The 19,431-nt window shown below is 37.8% G+C and overlaps 1 protein-coding gene across 1 annotated transcript; it reads left to right on the top strand.

Moving 5' to 3' along the window:
* Nucleotides 1-5,803: 5,803 nt before the first annotated feature.
* On the top strand, nt 5,804-19,146 carry NABP2 (nucleic acid binding protein 2). Its single transcript, XM_026680036.2, has 8 exons — nt 5,804-5,918; nt 6,256-6,350; nt 7,769-7,873; nt 9,093-9,231; nt 10,614-10,685; nt 12,587-12,668; nt 15,769-15,832; nt 17,461-19,146. The coding sequence occupies exons 3-8, from the start codon at nt 7,795-7,797 to the stop codon at nt 17,655-17,657; spliced, it is 633 nt and encodes a 210-aa protein (XP_026535821.1). The 5' UTR covers nt 5,804-5,918; nt 6,256-6,350; nt 7,769-7,794; the 3' UTR covers nt 17,658-19,146.
* Nucleotides 19,147-19,431: the final 285 nt, after the last annotated feature.

The raw sequence follows: 19,431 nt of genomic DNA, 5'->3' as shown, positions 1-19,431 counted from the left end.
ATCTGATCGCGAAGCGGGGAAGCTTGCCTGCTTGTCTGTTGTGTTGCTGCCTCCTTTACGAGGAAGTGTTTGTAATGTGGTGTGATTCCCCAGGCACTCCAAACACGCGGGCATTCACACAGTCGATCATCGCACTTCATGAGTCCTCTTCCCAAAGCATCATATTACCTGATCTTCAAGTAATGCTGGTGTTTTTAAAAATGGGAACCGGGTTAAAGGCCAGAGCGAATCAACATTCCTGCACAAAGGCAGAAAAAAAACCAGACATGTATATTTGCAAAACTTAACTGGAACTTTTGTCTTTACTAGAGTAGCCCTTGAGCTCTAGGTAAAACGGGGGTTTTCAATATTCTTTGTTCTGACAAGGAAGACGGGCATTTCCAGTTCTTCGCTGATTCTTATTTCAAGTTTCCCTAAAGTTCCACTGAAATTTTTAAAAAATGCAGCTTTTGTCCAGGCTTCTATACCCCTTTAAATGATATGTACAGTCTGTTAAAATGTACAGTCTATTTAAAAAAACACCATCTCATTTTGCTATGTTCTCTTATGACTGGATTTACGTATTGCACCAAAGCACATAGCTTGTTTAACTATTGATGATGACTGATTAAATCACAGCAGGGTTCACACAGGACAAAAAAGCAGAAAGCCTCTGGTTTCATAGGACTAAAACAAAACTAAACAACTATTTCAATGCAGACCAGGTGCAGGGAATGGAGATACCCGTGTTTCCCTGGAAATAAGACTGAGTCTTATATTAATTCTTGCTCAGAGGCTTATTTTCAGGTAATGTTTTATTTTTTTCATGTACAACAGACATGTCAAACACAAGGCCCACAGGCCAGATGGGCCCATATCTGGCCCACGGGGCCACCCTGGAGATGGTGAAGAACCAGCCCCTGCCACCCCAACTCGGCCAGTCCCCCCCCCCCAGCATGCACACAGGTGGCAAGTGTGTGGTAGTGACGGTGTCTGGCAGAAGCCACAGCACACCAGCCCCTTGGCCAGCATATTTTGGGGCTGCATAGCCCACGCAGTGCAGGTGAGTTTGAGCGCTGCGACCACGGGGCAACAAGCAGTAGATGGAAGCAGAGGCATGGGGGGAGGCTGCCCGCCCATTCCCTCCCACCATTCCCTCCCACCATCTCTCTTTGCTTGCCCATGGCTGTGACAGGGCGGGTGGGCTGTGGCTGCTGCCAGACACCGTCATCCCCTGCACGTTCCATGTGTCCTATGCATGCGCCGAGCAATGCTCAGCTGGGGTGGGCCAGGGTGGCAAGGGTTGGTCTCTCGCCATCTCCGGGGTGGCTTGTGTTTGACATGTCTGCATTAAATCAAGTGTTAATTGAAGATTTACAAGACAGGAGTGGCAACAAAAATGCTGACAGTTAAGAATGATGGTCCACACAAAAATGACGAAAAATTGGCAGTACCAAAATTCAGAAAACCTTTATTTCACACGAGTGCATTAAATATGTCTGTTACAACACACAATATATTGAATTATGAAACATGTCTGTTATCAAATGCGCACATTATTCATACCGTACATAGAGTCTGTACTCCAATTGGTCCTTTGGCAATAAGTCTCAAGTTCATCTGTTTACATAGGCATTTACCTCTCGTCCAAAGGCGCCCACTTAGGTATTTACAAATAGTTAATTATAATTTATATTATCATTTATTTTAAGTATTAGTGTTAATAATATTATTTAATTATATTTAATTATATATTATATTATTTTATAATTCAATACATTCATCATGTGTTGCAGCGGACATACTAAATGCATCCGTCTGGCTGATTATCTTAATTGGGGCATATTTTTGGGGTAGGGCTTATGAGCATTCTGAAAAATCATGCTAGGGCTTATTTTCCAGTTGGGTCTTATTTTTGGAGAAACATGGTACCATCTTTGGTTTGCAACAATTCAGATGACCATAAGATGGCAGTATAGATAGAAAAAAACCATGCTATCATAAAGTGGTCACCTGGACTTTTATATCCCAGTATATGGTAGTGTAGGAAGTCAGCACCCACCCCCCTCAGAAAAGAGGCTTTCCTAGGATCAAATCATTCACTTCTCTCCACTACCAGGAAAGCACTCCAAGCAGTCCCTACAACAATTAAGTTTTATAAATAATATACTTTTGTATTTATTTAGAAAACTGGAGCTTTCCATTCAGGATCCATTTACAGAAAGCCAGACAACTCCATTCATAAACAAAACACCTTCAGCTACAGCTCCCACAGAAGGCTGAACTGATGGGATTAAAAGCAGAAAAACAAAGACTTCTAAAATCTACATTCCCCCGCCCCCAGCTCTAAGGATAGGGCATGACCTCCCAGCCACAATGGGGGTCAGATAACAATAATTAGAATACCAAAAAGGGCACACTCAAGCACAGGACAAAGTACATTTCACAAGGATCAGGCATCTCAATCACAAAGCAAGGAAAATGACAAAGATATAATTTCATGCTGTGTGGAAGTAGGCAATACTAAACCATTTCTGTATTTTACCAAGAAAAACCACATGGATAGACAAGACAAAGATTGACAAAATAAGGCCAGATGATGAGCTCTCTAGAGGAATGATACCCAACTGCTGTTGTGGAAGAGCTGAGGATCTTTTATAGTAGTGTACTTATGCTGTTTATGATGTAGCCAGATTTAAAAAAATCTCTAATGTCTAGTTGCTGATGTCATGCAGGAAAAGAAAATCCAAAACTACAAAGGCAGGATTATAGTGGGCAGCAGGATATTAGAAACATGAACATGCGAAAACTGAATATGTTAAATACTAAATCAATCAACTGCACATTGACATCTTGGGCATCAGGAAATTGAAATGGATTGGTATTCTGACATGTGGTCAGAAGTTCATACAGTACTGTGTGCTACATTGGACACCCACAAAAAAAGAGTAACACTGTTGTTTTTAACCACTGATGTTTGAGGAAAAGAGATTGAGGAATTTTCTGATTAAATTCAATCTGCAATCAATTTATAAGCAAGAAGTGCTTCTTGTGGTTGGAGTTAGAATGCCAAAATTAGGAACAATAAAGAGGAAAACATACTTGGATTATATGGCCTATGAAACTGAAATGAAGCATGAGAATGACTTACTGATTTCCAGCAATCCAGTTTCAAAAACTCCATTTTCAAGGACATTATCAGGAATCACTTTGAAGTCAATGACTTAATTGGTAGGGAGTAAGAGGAATTGTGAAAAGAAATGAAAGGATCCCTGTACAAAGAGACTGCTAAAGATTAAGGGAAAAAAAGCAAACTAGATCAGAATAGATGGTGAAAAATGGTAGCCAAAAAGAGATGAGAGAAGAAGCCGAAGCCAAGAGAGAAAGATCTCAGGAAGAAATGTAATGAAAAATTTCAGACAACAATTAGCAGAGACAAGAAGCAGTATTACATCAATATCTGTAAAGACCATAAAGATGAACATAAACACAGAAAAGCAAGGTGTTTTTTTTCAAAAGATCTCTGAATTCCAGGAGATGCCAATCTTCATTTGGAATGGTAAATGAATCCATTTGAAAGATAGTGATTGAAGATAAAAAAAAAGATGGAAAAATGTGCTGAAATTTGTACAATAAACATCTCAGCATCCAAGATATCTTAGAAGATATTCCTTTTTTAGAAGAACTTCTAGGACTAGAAGATTAAATTAAAGCAGTAGTTGGTCATTAATGAGAGGCCCACAAGAACTGAGGGTATACTGTATTTGCAAAAATATGACAAGCGGCAGACAAATCAGTAAAGGATGGAACTGAATGTGATTGTCGCTGATGCTTCTGGGGTGCTATTTTTTCTTCATCTGAGCTTTAAAATATTATAAATGAGTCATCAAACCTTTAGAACTGGGAACAAAAGTTGCTGAAAAATGCTTCCATGTTGTAATTCCTCTACATGATATATATCTTCTATGGAGGAAGGACCTATGTATTGGATATTCAATAAAATCTCAATTTAACGAACCATTTGAGTGAAGCGCATGTCCATTAAATCCAAATGTCTATTAAATTCACATTCACATCATTTGTATAATAATTAATTGCAGTAAACCTTGATTTGAAGGTCCTATCCTCAAACAAAATATTTGTCCAAAGTCAATTAATATGAAACTTGCCTAAAGATCAAGAAGTGTAAATTGCTGAATGTGCCTTTGGGATAGAACCTGGACACTTATGTCAGGTAGCCTATCACTTCTTGTTTTCCACAAGTGTCATTCCAGGCTCTGTCTTGACCAGTTTCATATCGCAATAAGGCTCTTTGCCCAGGCCTTTGGCATGCATGATTAAAGCCCTCTTTTCTTCTTTCTCATTGTCCCAATCTGAACTTGTTATTTCTCCCATTTTTGCTCTTGTTGTTTTCTAGTCTTAAGTTTTTTTAACAATTTGTAAACTGTCCACAGTTGCTGGGAGTCCAGTGCCATACAAGTTTAGTAAATAATAAGGAAGTGAGCTGCCCGTGACAATGGATTGTTGGAAAAGTTCCCAAGAACTGAATAATTGACATATTACTACACAGTGAATGTTTGCTTATGAATTCCCAAGCTGTCTCAGATCCCAATGAAAGGAGGTTGAAATCATCACCCCATAGTAACAGGCTGAGGAAACCACAATTACCCCTTCAAGGAAATTAGGCAGTTTGGTGAAGGAGAGCAATACAATACCAACACCCCAGCTCATTCCTTTAGCCCAGCATGGAATGTAACAACTCACATCTGACCACCTGCAGAATAACAACAGTTAGGGTGTCCTGGCAACCAGTTGTCATACGATGCCAATCCTGTTGTGGGATTGCAAATGATACAGAATAAAAACATCTAGCTGGACAGATCTCCATGAAGAAGATTCTTCCTCTTCAGCCAGACAAATTTTGGTAATTAATCCAGGTCCTTTGAATAATCATGTCACATCAACACACAGATAATCTTATGTAAGTGAAAATTGGCCAGTGTATGCATATTTTTATTAAATGCAAAAGCTGTAACTATGAACAAGAAAAAATACATTTCAATCCAAATCTAACTTTTAACTGAAAATGCATTCAATAAATTAGGGATATTTTGTGGGATGTTACAAAGGTGCCCATTAATTGTACTGTTTGTTTTTAATTTTTTGCAATCCAGCTTGTGCCCATATTTAAATGAAACCCAAAAGGAAGGCATTCAATGATGTACTAACTTCAAAATTGATTGAAATACTGCATGCCTTGAGTCCACTAGTTAAGTTCTTGAACATCAAGATTTGAATAAGTTGCAAATTGTTTTTTGGAGTAGAAAACACTCTGCTTGTAATCAGTTGTTGGCAGTTAAAAATTGAGATAGTCATACTTACATCAATAAGTTTCAGGCTATTTCAGAAGATCTTAACAAACAGTAATTTTTTTTTAAAAGACTAATTGATAAACAATTTGTAATTTGTTCCCATGCAACCTTCATCTGTGCACCCAAAGTCTTCCCCTCTCCCTCCTTCATCTATTCATTAAATAGGTATGGTACCTATTTAAATCGTTCAACAGTTGAGCTACTCCACGCATCTGATAAAGCGACCTGCAGTTTATGAAACCTCATGCCTTGCAATAAAGCCTGTTAAAAAGATGCTCCAGGCTCTTATTTTTGGGCTACCATAGCCAATCGCGGATTTCCCCCCTACAATGTCTACAGTTGTTGGTACTGTCACTTTAATGCTTTATCAGCTTGCAATTGGCTGGAAGATTGGAACATTCCTGCATGTCGAAGGATTGTCTTGTGCTGTGATTGGCTGGGCTGGACGCTGCAGGATACTTCCTGGAATGTCTGCAAGTGGACGTTCATATCTGGCTGTTTCACTGGAAAAGTGGTGATGGGGACTTTCTTTTATGCAAGATGTAATTAATAGCCATGAGATTGTAGGTGAGAAGAATGTGCGATTTCGGAAGACTGTTTGTTGCTTTGGACATAGCACAAAAATATATGGGCATGTTACAGGGCCAGCAGAATCCATGTTCAGTAGGAACGAGTCTGCTCACTAGCATATTGACTAAGTTGTTCTATTGAACTTTTTAACTATGTTTCATTTAATTGTATTATTACAATGCAAGCATATTATTTAGGAGCAATAGTATATCTGCTTCATACGGAGAGGAATCCCATAGCAAAGAACTGCTAGAAGATGTAATTTGATCAGGATGAGGATAAATGATTCCCTAAGAAACAATGGAAAGTACTTTATTTGTTTTTCTTTTCACAGTGGAATGAAACCTCTGACCAGATCAAGGATGCCACACAACCTCCCTTGAAACTGGCTTTCTACATGTGCTGAAAAATTATTAAGTTTTGTTCAAAGTAGGTATTGTAACAATGATCAGGGGGAGCTAAAAGCCGATAAAACTGCATTACAAGCTTTTATAAAATACCAGAATGAGCTCATAATTTGAAGAAAAAAAAATTGGCAACAGCAGCTTAAACATGGATGGAATTTGGGAGTGGATATGGGGGAGGGGAGGGTATATTTTATAGTCATCCTTTTAGATACTTGGATTGATTACACTCAAGAATGTACTGGAGAGACTAATTTTCTTTATAATTTCCCAAGAAGTGTCAGAAAGCTTCTGCCCTCTTAGCAATAGGGAAACAAGGAATCTATAAAAGAATGTGATTTTATGTACACATTCTAAAGTTATAATCACTAAAAGCTTTTACATTGGCGGGGGATGACAGTATTATATGTCTTTTGTGGCGAGTTGATTAAAACTACAGTTATTTTCTGTGTATCTTACAGGAATTGTGTGTAAAACATTTGCAATTGAAATCCCTACCAAGGAAGTTTCTCATAAATTTATAGATGTGCATTTTATGATCAGGGAAATTAAGGTGTGCTTGGGATAGAAGGTGTCTGAGCCTGGGGATGGTGTACAGAATTTCTAGTAATATTCTGCTTCTTTCTTGATACACAAATATTGTAGAAATTGATTTCTTGCATATGTACTTTAACTTCACGTTGCTGTTGTTTTTTATTTTGGATTTTTCAAATTAGGTCACCGATTTGGATAATATTAGTTGGGTTTATATATTGAGCCATAATTTGCTTACCAAGCCACAGTTGATTGGATTCACACAACATACTAAGAAAAAAAATCAAATTATGTCTTAATGTGCTATTTCAATCCAACCCTTATATGTTAAAATGTAGGGTTTGTTTTAAACCCTACATTCTTCCTTCTACAATTACTTGCAAGAAGTTGATACTATTTGCCCAACTTCATGTGATTCTGACAAACTGGAAAAGCTTCCGCGAACGAAAGCTATATGGAATCACAAGGCACTTGCAGAACAATATTTTATATTTGTTTTAAACATCATAGGCTAATGTGTCAGCTATTCAAGAGAGAAAGTGAACAACTTTTAAACAGAAAGATGCTTCTAAAAGTACAGGTGCACATTACTGTATTTTACAAGTATCTTTTTGTTTAAAAGTGAGTCTTGTTCACTTTCTCTCTTGGTATGGGGCACAAAATATATCAACTTCTTGCAAGTAATCATAGCAGAAGGAAGAATGTGATAATGGGAGGAATAAATTTAACTTACACATCTTGTATATGTCTTTATAATCTTACATATTTAGACATGGGCTGTGTTTTATATCAGTAGAAGAGTACATAAGTAATATCTTCAAGATTAAAGTAGAATAGTTGTCTCCTACAATCAGCATTTTTTTATTTGTTCTATCTATGAATATAAGACTACTTAAAATTATTTGCCAGGTACTGGAAATCAGAAGCCATTTAACATGACAACAGAAACGTTGGTGAAGGATATTAAACCAGGCATGAAAAATCTAAATCTTATATTCATTGTGCTGGAAACAGGTAAGTCACATGGAAGAGAAGACAGGTTTATTTTTCTAAAATCAATATATAAGCAGTTGGGAGACCAAGCTACATGCTTATTTCACTAGAATGCTTAAATTCTGGGTAAAGTATTTTACTAAAGTATTTTTTGTAATTGCTTTGTAATGATTTCCTTTCCCTCATTGATTAACTAATTGCTGTCTTATTTCAAAAAATGTTGGTTATTGACCAGATTTTTTAAAAAATCATTTAAAACAAAATTGAATTTTTTTATCAAAGATACTTTATATAAATGGACAGAATTACTAATGTTTTAATGTTCAAAATAGCATTAGTGAAAGTAAAACATACCAAACAAAGTACATTGAACTATTTTCATTATACAAAAAAAGTATATATTTTTGAGCAGTGCCAAAATCTCCACTAAAGTATTATTTATAATGTTAAAAAATAAGAAAAAACAACATCCTTAAGAATAATATACATAAGTATTTAATTTCTGACTTCCCCCTTTGTACTCCAAACAATTTGTAGTACTTATTGGCTTCTAAGTTTAAAAAGTTTATTACAGGAGTCTTCAAACTTGACAGCTTTAAGACTTGTGGACTTCAGCTCCCAAAATTCCTCATCCAGTCATGGTAGCTCAGGAATTCTGGCAGTTGAAGTCCACAAGTCTTAAACTTGCCAATTTTGAAGACCCTTGGTTTACTATATATTACCTTCTAGGGAACTCAATGGTATCTACTTACAGTACACCTAAGTGGTTTTAAAACTGCAGTCTTATATGAGGGGGAAAGTAATACAGGTCTTGTTTAATGATCATTCATTCAGTGACTGTTCAAATTTATGACAGAACTCGCTTAAGGATAGCTACAAGGAATGCCACTATATGATCGCATCACTTAGTGATGGAAATTCTGGTCCCAATTATCCTTGTTAAGAAAGGACTACCGGTATGGCATGATTACCACTGCTGATCATGAAAACGTTCCTATGATGTGGAGAAGTAGACTGAACTCTCAGCAAAAACAGTAATGTTGAGATAATCTAAATGATTTACTTCCAATTTTACACACACACACACACACTCCGTATTTAAACTTCTGGGCTTAAAGGAATCTGCAGGTGAAGGTGGGATGTATTTGGAGTGAAGCAGTGACTGATAAAAACCTCTCCTTCACTCATGGAAACAGATCCTTGCAATTGTCTTGAATTGTGGTTCTTGTTCTATCACTAGGCCGGGTGACCAAGACCAAGGATGGTCATGAAGTACGGACCTGTAAAGTAGCTGACAAAACAGGCAGCATAAACATCTCTGTATGGGATGATGTTGGAAATCTAATCCAGCCGGGCGATATCATCCGACTCACCAAAGGGTATGGGGGATTTTTCCAAGAGAGAACAGCTTGGGAGAAGCTGAGGGAGGAAGTGTTATTTTTGAGGCTGTGGCTAAACCCTACGTCAAGAGTGCAGCAAGAATGACTTGGCTGTTCTGTGGAAAGTGCTCAAATCACTTCATACAAATTAGTTATTTAACGTGTTTCACCACTTTTCTAAATTTTGTTAGGAAAGTTTAAGGCAGTGGAGGGAGGAATCTGAAACTTCTAGATGAAGCTGAATTAATACCTTTCAACAATCCTCATCATTGGCCATGCAGTCTTGGGCTACCAGATGTTTTAGACCCAGCAGAAAAAGCTTTCATCAACCCTAATTTAAAAACTGTCTATAATTCTTGGGATCAGTCTAATCTGCAACATTTAACCTAATTCTTAGATTTGTACATATTTTATTCTGCAAATGTACATTTTTTAAAGGTTCATTTTCATCTTATTTACACAAAGGCAGACTGAAGCTTTATGCATTGCCCTTGGTCATAATTTAGTTTGCTTAATTTTGACTTAGCATGTGGAGTTGAACCCAACTATTGTGGTTTATAAACTATGATTTATGGCTCAGTATGTAATTTGAATCCATCCAAATTTGCTTACTGAGTAGATGATAGTAAACCAAACACAGACATTATGAATCTGCTTATTAAAAGTGGTGTACAGGTAGTCTACTTTAAATGACTACAATTGGGACTGGCAACTCAGTTGTTAAGAGAAGCAGTTGCTAAATGAAACTATTGCTGTGATCTTATGATCTTACTTCAGCTTTCCTCTGGTTTAGAGACCTACAAGGGTTGCAAATGTGAGAGTTGGTTGTAAAGTTTTTCATCACTGTTATAACACTGAACAATTGCTAAATGAGACAGTCACTAAACAAGAACTACCTGTATACAAGCAGAGCATCCTGTAAGATTGCTCTGACCATTTTTGATGTTCTGTACAAATATGAATGAACATGCTAGCAGACACCCAACACACTAATATGTTTGCCATACTCTGCAGTCAGCCCAACTAACTAAACACTTTTTGTTCAATTCCAATAATTGGAGCAAATCTAGAAAACTTAAAAGCATGATCCCGTACATGGCTCCTTGAAAGTAAGTTTTTTTTAATTCAAGGGTACTCTATTGAAGTAAGTCTGTTGAATTCAAGGTATTACTGGTTTCAATGAGATTTAAGAACATGTAATCTCTTTTGCACCTATTAGCATTTTTGAGTAGAAGGTTGCTTTATTTCAGTGAAGGTCAAACAAGCATTGTACAGATAGTATATTGGTAGAGCTTCATGCGATGCAACAGAAAGACAGATTTATTTTTGAGCAAAACTAGGAATTGTGTGCTGCTTTTTAATCATGAGTTTTTCTTTATCAGGTACTCATCGATTTTCAAAGGCTGCTTGACACTGTACACTGGACGTGGAGGAGATCTGCAGAAAGTTGGAGAGTAAGTTTATTTCAGTGATTCTTCCTAGGATTAGGGGATGGTTATTAGGTGGATATTTTTCCAATTTTGTGCAAAGACAGATTTTTGCTAAAGAATAGTTCTGCCCTAGAAGATGTAAAGTATCTGAAACCATGGAAGACATCTTCTTTTGCTTCGTTATCATATTTCTGGTTACATTTAACAGTCCATCTGTCATGAAGAAATCACTGCATGATTCACAGCTCAAATGTTATGCCACCACTTCTTAATTCACTAGGATAAATGTTCCCACCTTATGCTGAAATTAATTTACATTTCATTTTGAATCAAGATACGTTTTATGTTCCTTCTTACAGTGAACCTCTAGTTTTCCCAGTAATATTTCACTGAGAAATTACATACTGAATTATTACAGTTATTTGTGCTGATAAAGATTTGTCATGATGATTTTTATTAAACTGCTTATGCATTGCCATGTATTACCACTGTTTTATGTATTTATGTATTTTTACCATGTGTTGCCACTGTTAGATCACTTTATAGAGCTATAGGGGTTCACTATCCTTAGGCTAATAAGACAGGCCTTGGGGAAAAAATGTAGTGAACAAGGACAAGGAATAATATTAAGCATGTGCAGGTCGAAGAGGAGAAGGTAATTCAGAATGCATGGGGTGATCATGTAACTCCTCTTGAAAATTTATTTTATTTTAATCTTGCCTTTATTATCTTTTTAAATAATTAAGGCAGCGAACATATCTAATACACCTTCCTCATATTTTCCCCACAACAGCAATCCTACAAGGTGGTTTGGACTGAGAGAGAGTGACTGGCCCAAAGTCACTCAGCCAGCATTTTATGCCTAAAGCAGGATTAGAACTCATAGTCTGCCAGTTTCTAGCTTGGTGCCTTAACCAGTAGACCAAACTGGCTCTTTCATTTCCTAAAAATTCAATTCCACGAATCTTTTCTGGGGTTGTACAGATATTGCCTCACATTCCTTGAAAAGATGTGTCTGATTTAAGGAACTGCTAGCAGGTGCTATGTGCATCCTCTAATTCACTTGACCTTTCCCCCTTTAAAGCTGGATCTTTGAACATCTCAAAGACTGTTACATAATGCTCAATTTTAATGTTAGAATGATCTTGATGTATTTATTCCACTAATGATGGGTTGATCTTAAATGTCCAGATAAAACAAGTTTTCCCAAGTACTAGAAGGTCAAATAAAGCTGATGTTTGATGCATTTCCTAGTTGATGTCTGAGACAGAGCTACCCCCGCCCCCCGCCTCCTTTGATCTGCAACAGGAACTCACTGTATCTGTCTCTGGATTTCTTTCATTTACAAACAATATGAACATTAACACCAGATTCATAGTGTTGCCATTGTTGGCTGGTCAAGTTTTAATTTCAATAGCTTGAGTTAATATTTTCCCGCCTTTATTCTTTCTACCCACCTCCCTTTAAAGCCTATTGTTTGGAAAAGCAGAGCTTTTAAAAGTTTGTATTTGCCAGAGAAAAGTTAAAGGTAGTTTGATTGTTTTGCATGGCTATTCCATCTTGCTGCCCTAGAGGGGAGAAAAGGGACGTTCTAGCACCTGTTTGTGGGGCAGAGGGCAGCAGTCTTCAGTTTATCTTCAAAGAAGCTTAGCTATAACCCTTAGAGTACCAGATGGATTTCCATTCCACTTATAATTTCTCATTTTGTTTCCATTCTTCTGTCTAACTGTTTTTTTTTTCTTTTGTTCTCAAGTCACTTTGATTGTAAGACTTGGGGTTTATTTTTCAAATGAGCTATAAGCCACTATAGGACATATTGCAGTTTCATTACGACAGGGCAGTATGTATTATTGGAGAGAGGGAATTAAAAAGAATAAAGAAAAAAAATCATCAGTTGAATGACAATTGGATCTTCTGCTCTCTAGGTTTTGTATGGTTTATTCAGAAGTGCCAAATTTCAGTGAGCCAAATCCTGACTATGTTGCCCAGCAGTCACAAAACAAAAATGTAAGTATAAGAATTGCCTTAGTTTGGTTGTTCTTAGTGACTTACGTGACTCCGAAATAGCGTAGGTTGGACATAAGCTTGGTCAATGAAAATTTAAACCTTTAAAATGTAACTATGAATGATACATAGAGTAATAGATTGCTTCTGCGTATGCGTGTGTGTATGTATGTTCAGAAGCAATCTATTACTCTATGTATCATTCATAGTTACATTTTAAAGGTTTAAATTTTCATTGACCAAGCTTATGTCCAACCTACGCTATATGTGTATACATACGTGTGTGTGTGTGTGTGTGTGTGTGTATTAAGGAAATTAAGAAAAATCCAAGGACCTTTGTCTGAACTGATGTTGAGGTGTGAAATAAATGCTTAATGATGGATTTTATAAGTCTAAGAACCATTCCTTGCCCAATCACATCATGACTGGTACTTTTCTTGCCATTTCTTTTTGCTGAAGCAGAATCCTTTAAAAATACGTCTCTTGTGATAACCATCTCCTGTTGCATTTCTTCTCTTTAAAATCCCGGGCTTGTTTTAGATTTTGTAGAAGCCAGGTTTTATGTGTACCTATCAAGATAAAATTTCAGCAGATGGCAGCATTGGCCCAACTTGGACTCAGAAGCTAAACTAAAGGAGACTGGCTTATTTTATTTATTTATTTATTTATTTATTTGATTTGCCAATTGTTTACAAGATAATAAGTATAAGTGTATACATAGTTGTGAATACATGAAATGGGTACATATAACAAAAATAAAAGAAGAATAAGAGAAACAATAGGACAGGGACGGTAGGCACGTTGGTGCGCTTATGCACGCCCCCTACAGACCTCTTAGGAAAGGGGTGAGGTCAATAGTAGATAGTCTAAGGTTAAAGTTTTTGGGGTTTGGGGAAGAAACTACAGAGTCGGGTAGAGTATTCCAGACATTGACCACTCTATTGCTGAAGTCATATTTCCTGCAATCAAGTTTGGTGCGGTTAACTTTGAGTTTGTATCTATTGTGTGCTCTTGTGTTGTTATGGTTGAAGCTGAAGTATTCATTGACAGGTAGGACATTGCAATGTATGATTTTATATACCATGCTTAAATCAGACCGAAGACGGCGTAATTCAAGGTTTTCTAGTTCTAGAATTTCAAGTCTGGTGGCATAAGGTATTCTACAACAGTAGAGGAGTGGAGAACTCTTCTTGTGAAATATTTCTGGACTTTCTCAATTGTGCTAATATCAGATACGTAATGTGGGTTCCAGACTGATGAACTGTATTCGAGTATTGGTCTAGCAAATGTTTTGTATGCTCTGGTTAGTAGTGTGATATTACCAGAAAAAAAGCTACGTAGGATTAGGTTAACAACTCTTAATGCCTTTTTGGCTATGTAGTTGCAGTGCTCTAGCACTTAGATCATTAGGGTGAGTATTCCAGGTCCTTTACAGCAGGGTCCCAACGCCGGTCGCGGACGATCATCTTTTTGAAAAAAGCAATTTTCAAAGATGAGTATCACCAAGCGCTCACTCGTGATGTCACGGTGATTTTTCAAAATGGCGCGCCCTTTACTGCGGAACCGAGCTTTGGGTCCTGCTTTACAGATCATCACAAGATCTTGACTATTCAGCTTGTATTTTATTTTCGGATTTTTTTTGCCAATATGTAAGACAGAGCATTTATTTGTTGAGATTTGAAGTTGCCATTTGTTTGACCATTCTGATACATAGTCAAGATCTTTTTGTAGGGTAGCAGTATTGTCTGTGGTATTGAACAGCTTTACATCATCAGCGAAAAGAACGCTTACATGGATAGGACTCCAACAACCAATATTGGAAATATTGATTGAGCCAGGAAGTTGGAAAACAAAAAAAAATTATTAAAAAAGGAATGAGAAAGATCTCTTTAGTTCTCTTGACAGTGACATATACAGTATATGGTTGCCTCCATAAAGTGCTCAGAAGTCAATCTCAACTGAGGGAGCTTACACAACTTAATTACACAATCTAATGCAGGACAAGTGAGCCTGATGTTTTGGGCTTCACCCTCTGCTAGTCCCAACCAAGGTGATTACTGGTCAGGGATTATGTAGATTCAGATCATCTAGAGCAGGGGTGTCAAACTAGCAGCCTGCAGGCCAGATGCGTCACACACAGGCCACACCCACCCCAGCTCTGCGAATGGGGGAAAATGTGACGTGGTGAGTTTGACACCCGTGATCTAGAGAAATGACTGCAGAAGATGTTATGGATCTCAAGTGTCAAGCAAGACCAGGGATGCAAGCCCCACTCCTTTTATGTGCAAGCAATGGATGTGGTAGCCATTAAAAAGAATCACGGCTTCGGTTATCTAATTACACCAGCCACATTGAAGAAATTGACTCTTCTCATGGACACCTCAAGCTGGGAAGCCTATCCTGGCTTTCCTTTCAGAAAAAAAAGGGATAATTTTTATTACTTTTCAGGTCTGTAAACTGAGAGAGTTCTTACAGGTTTAAGAGCCACTTCGATGAAATGTGAAGGGATAAGCAGAAGCTGAGAGGTTCTCCTACATGGTTTTTAAAAGAGTGGTGTTGTGGTTAATGCACTGGATTGCACAGAGAGAACCTGAATTGAAGTCCATCCTCAGTCATGCAGACTCACCAGGTGGATTTATATTCAGTCTCAGCCAAACATGCCTCACTGAGTCATGGGAACAAAATCCCCATATTTCCAGCCTTGAGTTTCCTGAGAAAATACGAGAATCAAATCTAATAAATAATGATACAAAAATCTCAGGATACTGATTTGGCAAATTTATTGGATGCCTGAATGCCTCTAACTCAACAGTAGTAGGACTTTAAATGGGAGCAAATTTACTGACTAGTTGGCTGGATTTATCTCACAGAAATATTTTCCAGATAACATCTTAACAGATAATATCATGCTAGCCAGATCTTGTTGCTTTGTTGTGGAAGAGGTTTTTGTTTTGTATTTTAGTATAGTTTATGCCTCCTATTTTTCCCCACATTTAGATAATTCTGGGTGGATGGTTGGATTTGTTTCCTCCCTGTCCTCTAAGGCTTTTAAATCTAGAATTTCTGCATGGGTTAAAATAGTTGTTTTGGTTCTGTCTTATAGACACCGAATGACAACGCAGCCCCTACAGCCTCCCAAACTACACCAGGACCTTCTACATCAACAGGTAATATACCTGGATCCAAGCTAGTGAGAGGAAGGTTTGCTCTTGCCTTGATGACATTCTGACCATCTGATTTATAGGTTTATAAATATAGAGTGGGCTAATTTATTGGCTGGCTAGTACATAAACATGTATCTGGGCTTGCATATAATATTGCATCATAAGGCTCTTTTGATGCTTCTGCGCATTCATTTTGATCGGTTTGCACACATTAATTATGATTTATTTGATTTTAGCTTAATGTTACATGGAGGTAGTCCTTGACTTACAATCATAATTGGGTCCAAGATTTTGGTTGCTAAACTGAGTTGTGAGTTATGCCTCATTTTATGACCCTTTTTGTGACTGTTGTTAAGCAAATCACTGCACTTGTTAAGTGAATCATGCAGCCTTTAAGCAAATCTAGCTTCCCCCATTGACTTTGCTTGTCAGAAGCCAGCTGGGAAGATTATAAATGGTGATTACATTATCCTGGGACAACGCAACTGTCATAAATCCATGCCAGTTGCCAAGCCCCTGAATCTTGATTGCATGACCATGCGGATGCTGTAACAGTTGTAAATGTGTAAATGTTCACAAATCACCTTTTTTAGTGCTGTTGTAACCTCGAACAGTCACTAAATGAATGACTGTAAATTGAGGACTACCTGTATTAATTTAGATACTGTGGTTTATAAACCATGATTTGTGACAATGTTACATGGGAATAAAATTAGTGCTTTGTATGGTCAACAAGCTGTACGTCAATGCACTAGTCAAGAGGCCACATGAGTCCTCCAAGCATCTCAGGATTTAGTAGCCGAGAAGCCAGTCTTCATTGGAACAATATTTATGTGGGGATTTGAAAGTAAGGGTGGAGAAGGGAGCGGGAGGCCTCCAACCTTCACCTGAGATTTCTCCCAAACCCCCCAAAAGTGAATTGAAACGGGGCCGTTAAAAGATGGGTATGATTCTTGGCTGTGGGGACTTTTTTCAGTGGTAGAAATGGAGCACTTTACCTTCATGAAACTTCCTGTGCCCATCCCCCCCCCTTCCATTATTCTCTCTCCTTGGAAGACTCAGAAAAATGAGCGCAAGGGCACTGTGATAATCCCTGGGAGCTTTCAGCTGCTCAGGGGAGTAAGTTGCTGCCCCTGAGAAGGTTCCCTATCCCTGCTTAGTGTGATGTCAGTCTCAACTTCTGGGTCAGTCTCTGTTTGACTGGCAGGAGACGTACAGAGCAGTGGCCTAGAGGCCATGGTCTCATTGCCTGGTGACTTTCTGCAAACTTGTAAAAGTTCCTCCTTGCAGAATCATATGCCAGAGGATCTAGCATTTGTACTCTAACCAAAGAAATGAAATCCAGGTCCAAAATCAAGTTGCCACAATCCAGAAACCAACAACCAAATATGTCCCCCATTGGCTTCTCTACCTTTTCACCTATTTTTTTTTTTTTTGGGGGGGGGGAGGAATCATTTTTCTTGCTCATACTCCTCTGCGGTTCCTTGTCTGAGAACTCAGTACAGGATTTTATATGGAGGGACAAATCTTTCACACTAACTCTGGTTTTCAAGATTACACTGAATTTTGTAGCTTTGTTGATCTTGTTTCACTTGTATCTTTCTATGTTCCTTCATGTGACTTGGCTTCAGCTGCAGAGAACCAGAATGGCAATGGGTTGATCCCCTCTGGTGGTGCTGTGCACCAACCCAGCATCTCCACCCATCCTACCACCAGTCGCATCACTAGGAGTCAACCCAACCATCAAGGTGGAAGCTCATCAACCATAGGGTCCTCCTCAAACCCAGTCAGCAACGGCAAAGAGACAAGGAGAAGTAGCAAAAGATAGCAGGAGCTGTAGGTTCAGGAAAGTTTTGCCTCTACTGCCTGCAATACTACTCTGTGCCTCCTTCTGAGGCAAAACAGCTGCTGCTGAGGAGAAGTCATGGATACACTAGCCTGAAGTAGAGACTATGGGAACAACGTAACATTTAACCACTGAAATGTATTTTTAACATGGGGTGTTGTGATTGGGTGAGAGATAACAGTCTTCAGTGTTTCTACTGAAAGGCTCAACTTGCCTTTTAGGAATCCTCAAATATTGTAAATTGCACTCGTTTTTTGCTGGAAATCAATAACAATTAACCTGCCATCTGTTTACCTGATAGTATTTTGTTCCTGTCCATTATCTTCCCAGAGAATAAGCTCCTGTAAGTTGGGCATGAGTTTTGTACTTACTTTTTTAAATCTATGAATTGGAATGAATATGATTCATAACTTCTCAAGGAAGTGCAGAGTTGGGCAACGAGAACCGATGTCATGTTTTCCCAAACAACCTTAGGACTGGCCAATAACAGAGCCTTGTCATGTCCAAGAGCCCTGGCAGCACAATGGTTAGAATGCAGTATTGCAGGCTAACTCTGCTCACAGTCTGGAGTTCGATCCTGATGGGCTCAAAGTTGACTCAGCCTTCCATCCTTCCAAGGTCAGTAAAATGAGGACCCAGATTGTTGGGTATACTGATATATATACATCATATACTGATGTTGTAAACCTCTCAGAGAGTGCTGTGAAGTCTAAGCACTATTGCTATTGCTATAGCTATTTCTCCAAAAGTAACACTATCATTTACAGCAAGCTTTAGAGAGGTTTCTGAAAACAACATGGTAAAAGTACAGCAAAACTGACAAGAAATTAATCTTTGTTTAAAAATCCTAGCTTTTAATTGTTATGAAAATTAATGGTTTTTAAACATTATTCAGATACAGATATTCGCTACTATTGAAAACATTGATTATTGTGTGGAGATATTGAATTTTTTTACATTCCAGTAGAAGATAGAATAATAGGGTTGGAAGAGACCTTGGAGGTCTTCTAGTCCGCTCAAGCAGGAAACCGTATATCAGAGGCTGTTTAGATTGAGCTTCCTGACTACAGTCACTGCTCCTATTTTGGGTCTTCATGCATACACAGTCAAGTGAAAGATCATGTCTGTTTATCTTTGAACTAGAAGACCTATGCAAACTAAAAAAAAAAGCCAGTCAGAATCTTCTGACATTGTAAAAGTGTTATGGGGCATTTGTCATATATATTTTAATTTAATATCTCTTTCCCATATGCATAATTAGAAAACATAAGGGACGATCCTAAGCCAAAGTTCTGTAAAGCTTGCAGGAAGCTATGTATATGTTGTCTGATTCTCACTTATTTGAAGAAGTATGAACATCAGCCTTCATCACAAACAGATCTAAACATTTTAAAAGGAAGAGGGAGGTCTTTACCCTGAATCAGTTGCCAAAGTTACAACCATTTTAATGCCAATAAAACATCAAAAGAAATGTCTTACTTTTTGCTTGTAATTATGAATGAATGCAGCTGCTTAAACATTTAAATATGTTTTGAAATGCTTTGTTAAATAATTGTTTGGCTCCTGCCCCACCTTTCTGCTCTTTTCCATTGTTGCCCTTTCCAAAATAATTGCTTGAATTAATTCTTAAAAGAACTTTATTGTTTACAGTGGTGTGGTTATTGAATGTACTAAATGAACAATAACATCTATGAATATTTGGGGAATAAATTTTAACCTTATCCTTTAAACATCTCCATGAAGTTAGATAACTCAA

The sequence above is a fragment of the Notechis scutatus genome, chromosome 2, assembly GCF_049901735.1.
Source record: "Notechis scutatus isolate UNSWTSFEM ecotype Mainland chromosome 2, rNotScu1.2, whole genome shotgun sequence".
Taxonomy (NCBI): domain Eukaryota; kingdom Metazoa; phylum Chordata; class Lepidosauria; order Squamata; family Elapidae; genus Notechis; species Notechis scutatus.
The sequence above is the reverse complement of the archived record's forward strand: the minus strand, read 5'-3'. Positions and strand labels throughout refer to the sequence as shown.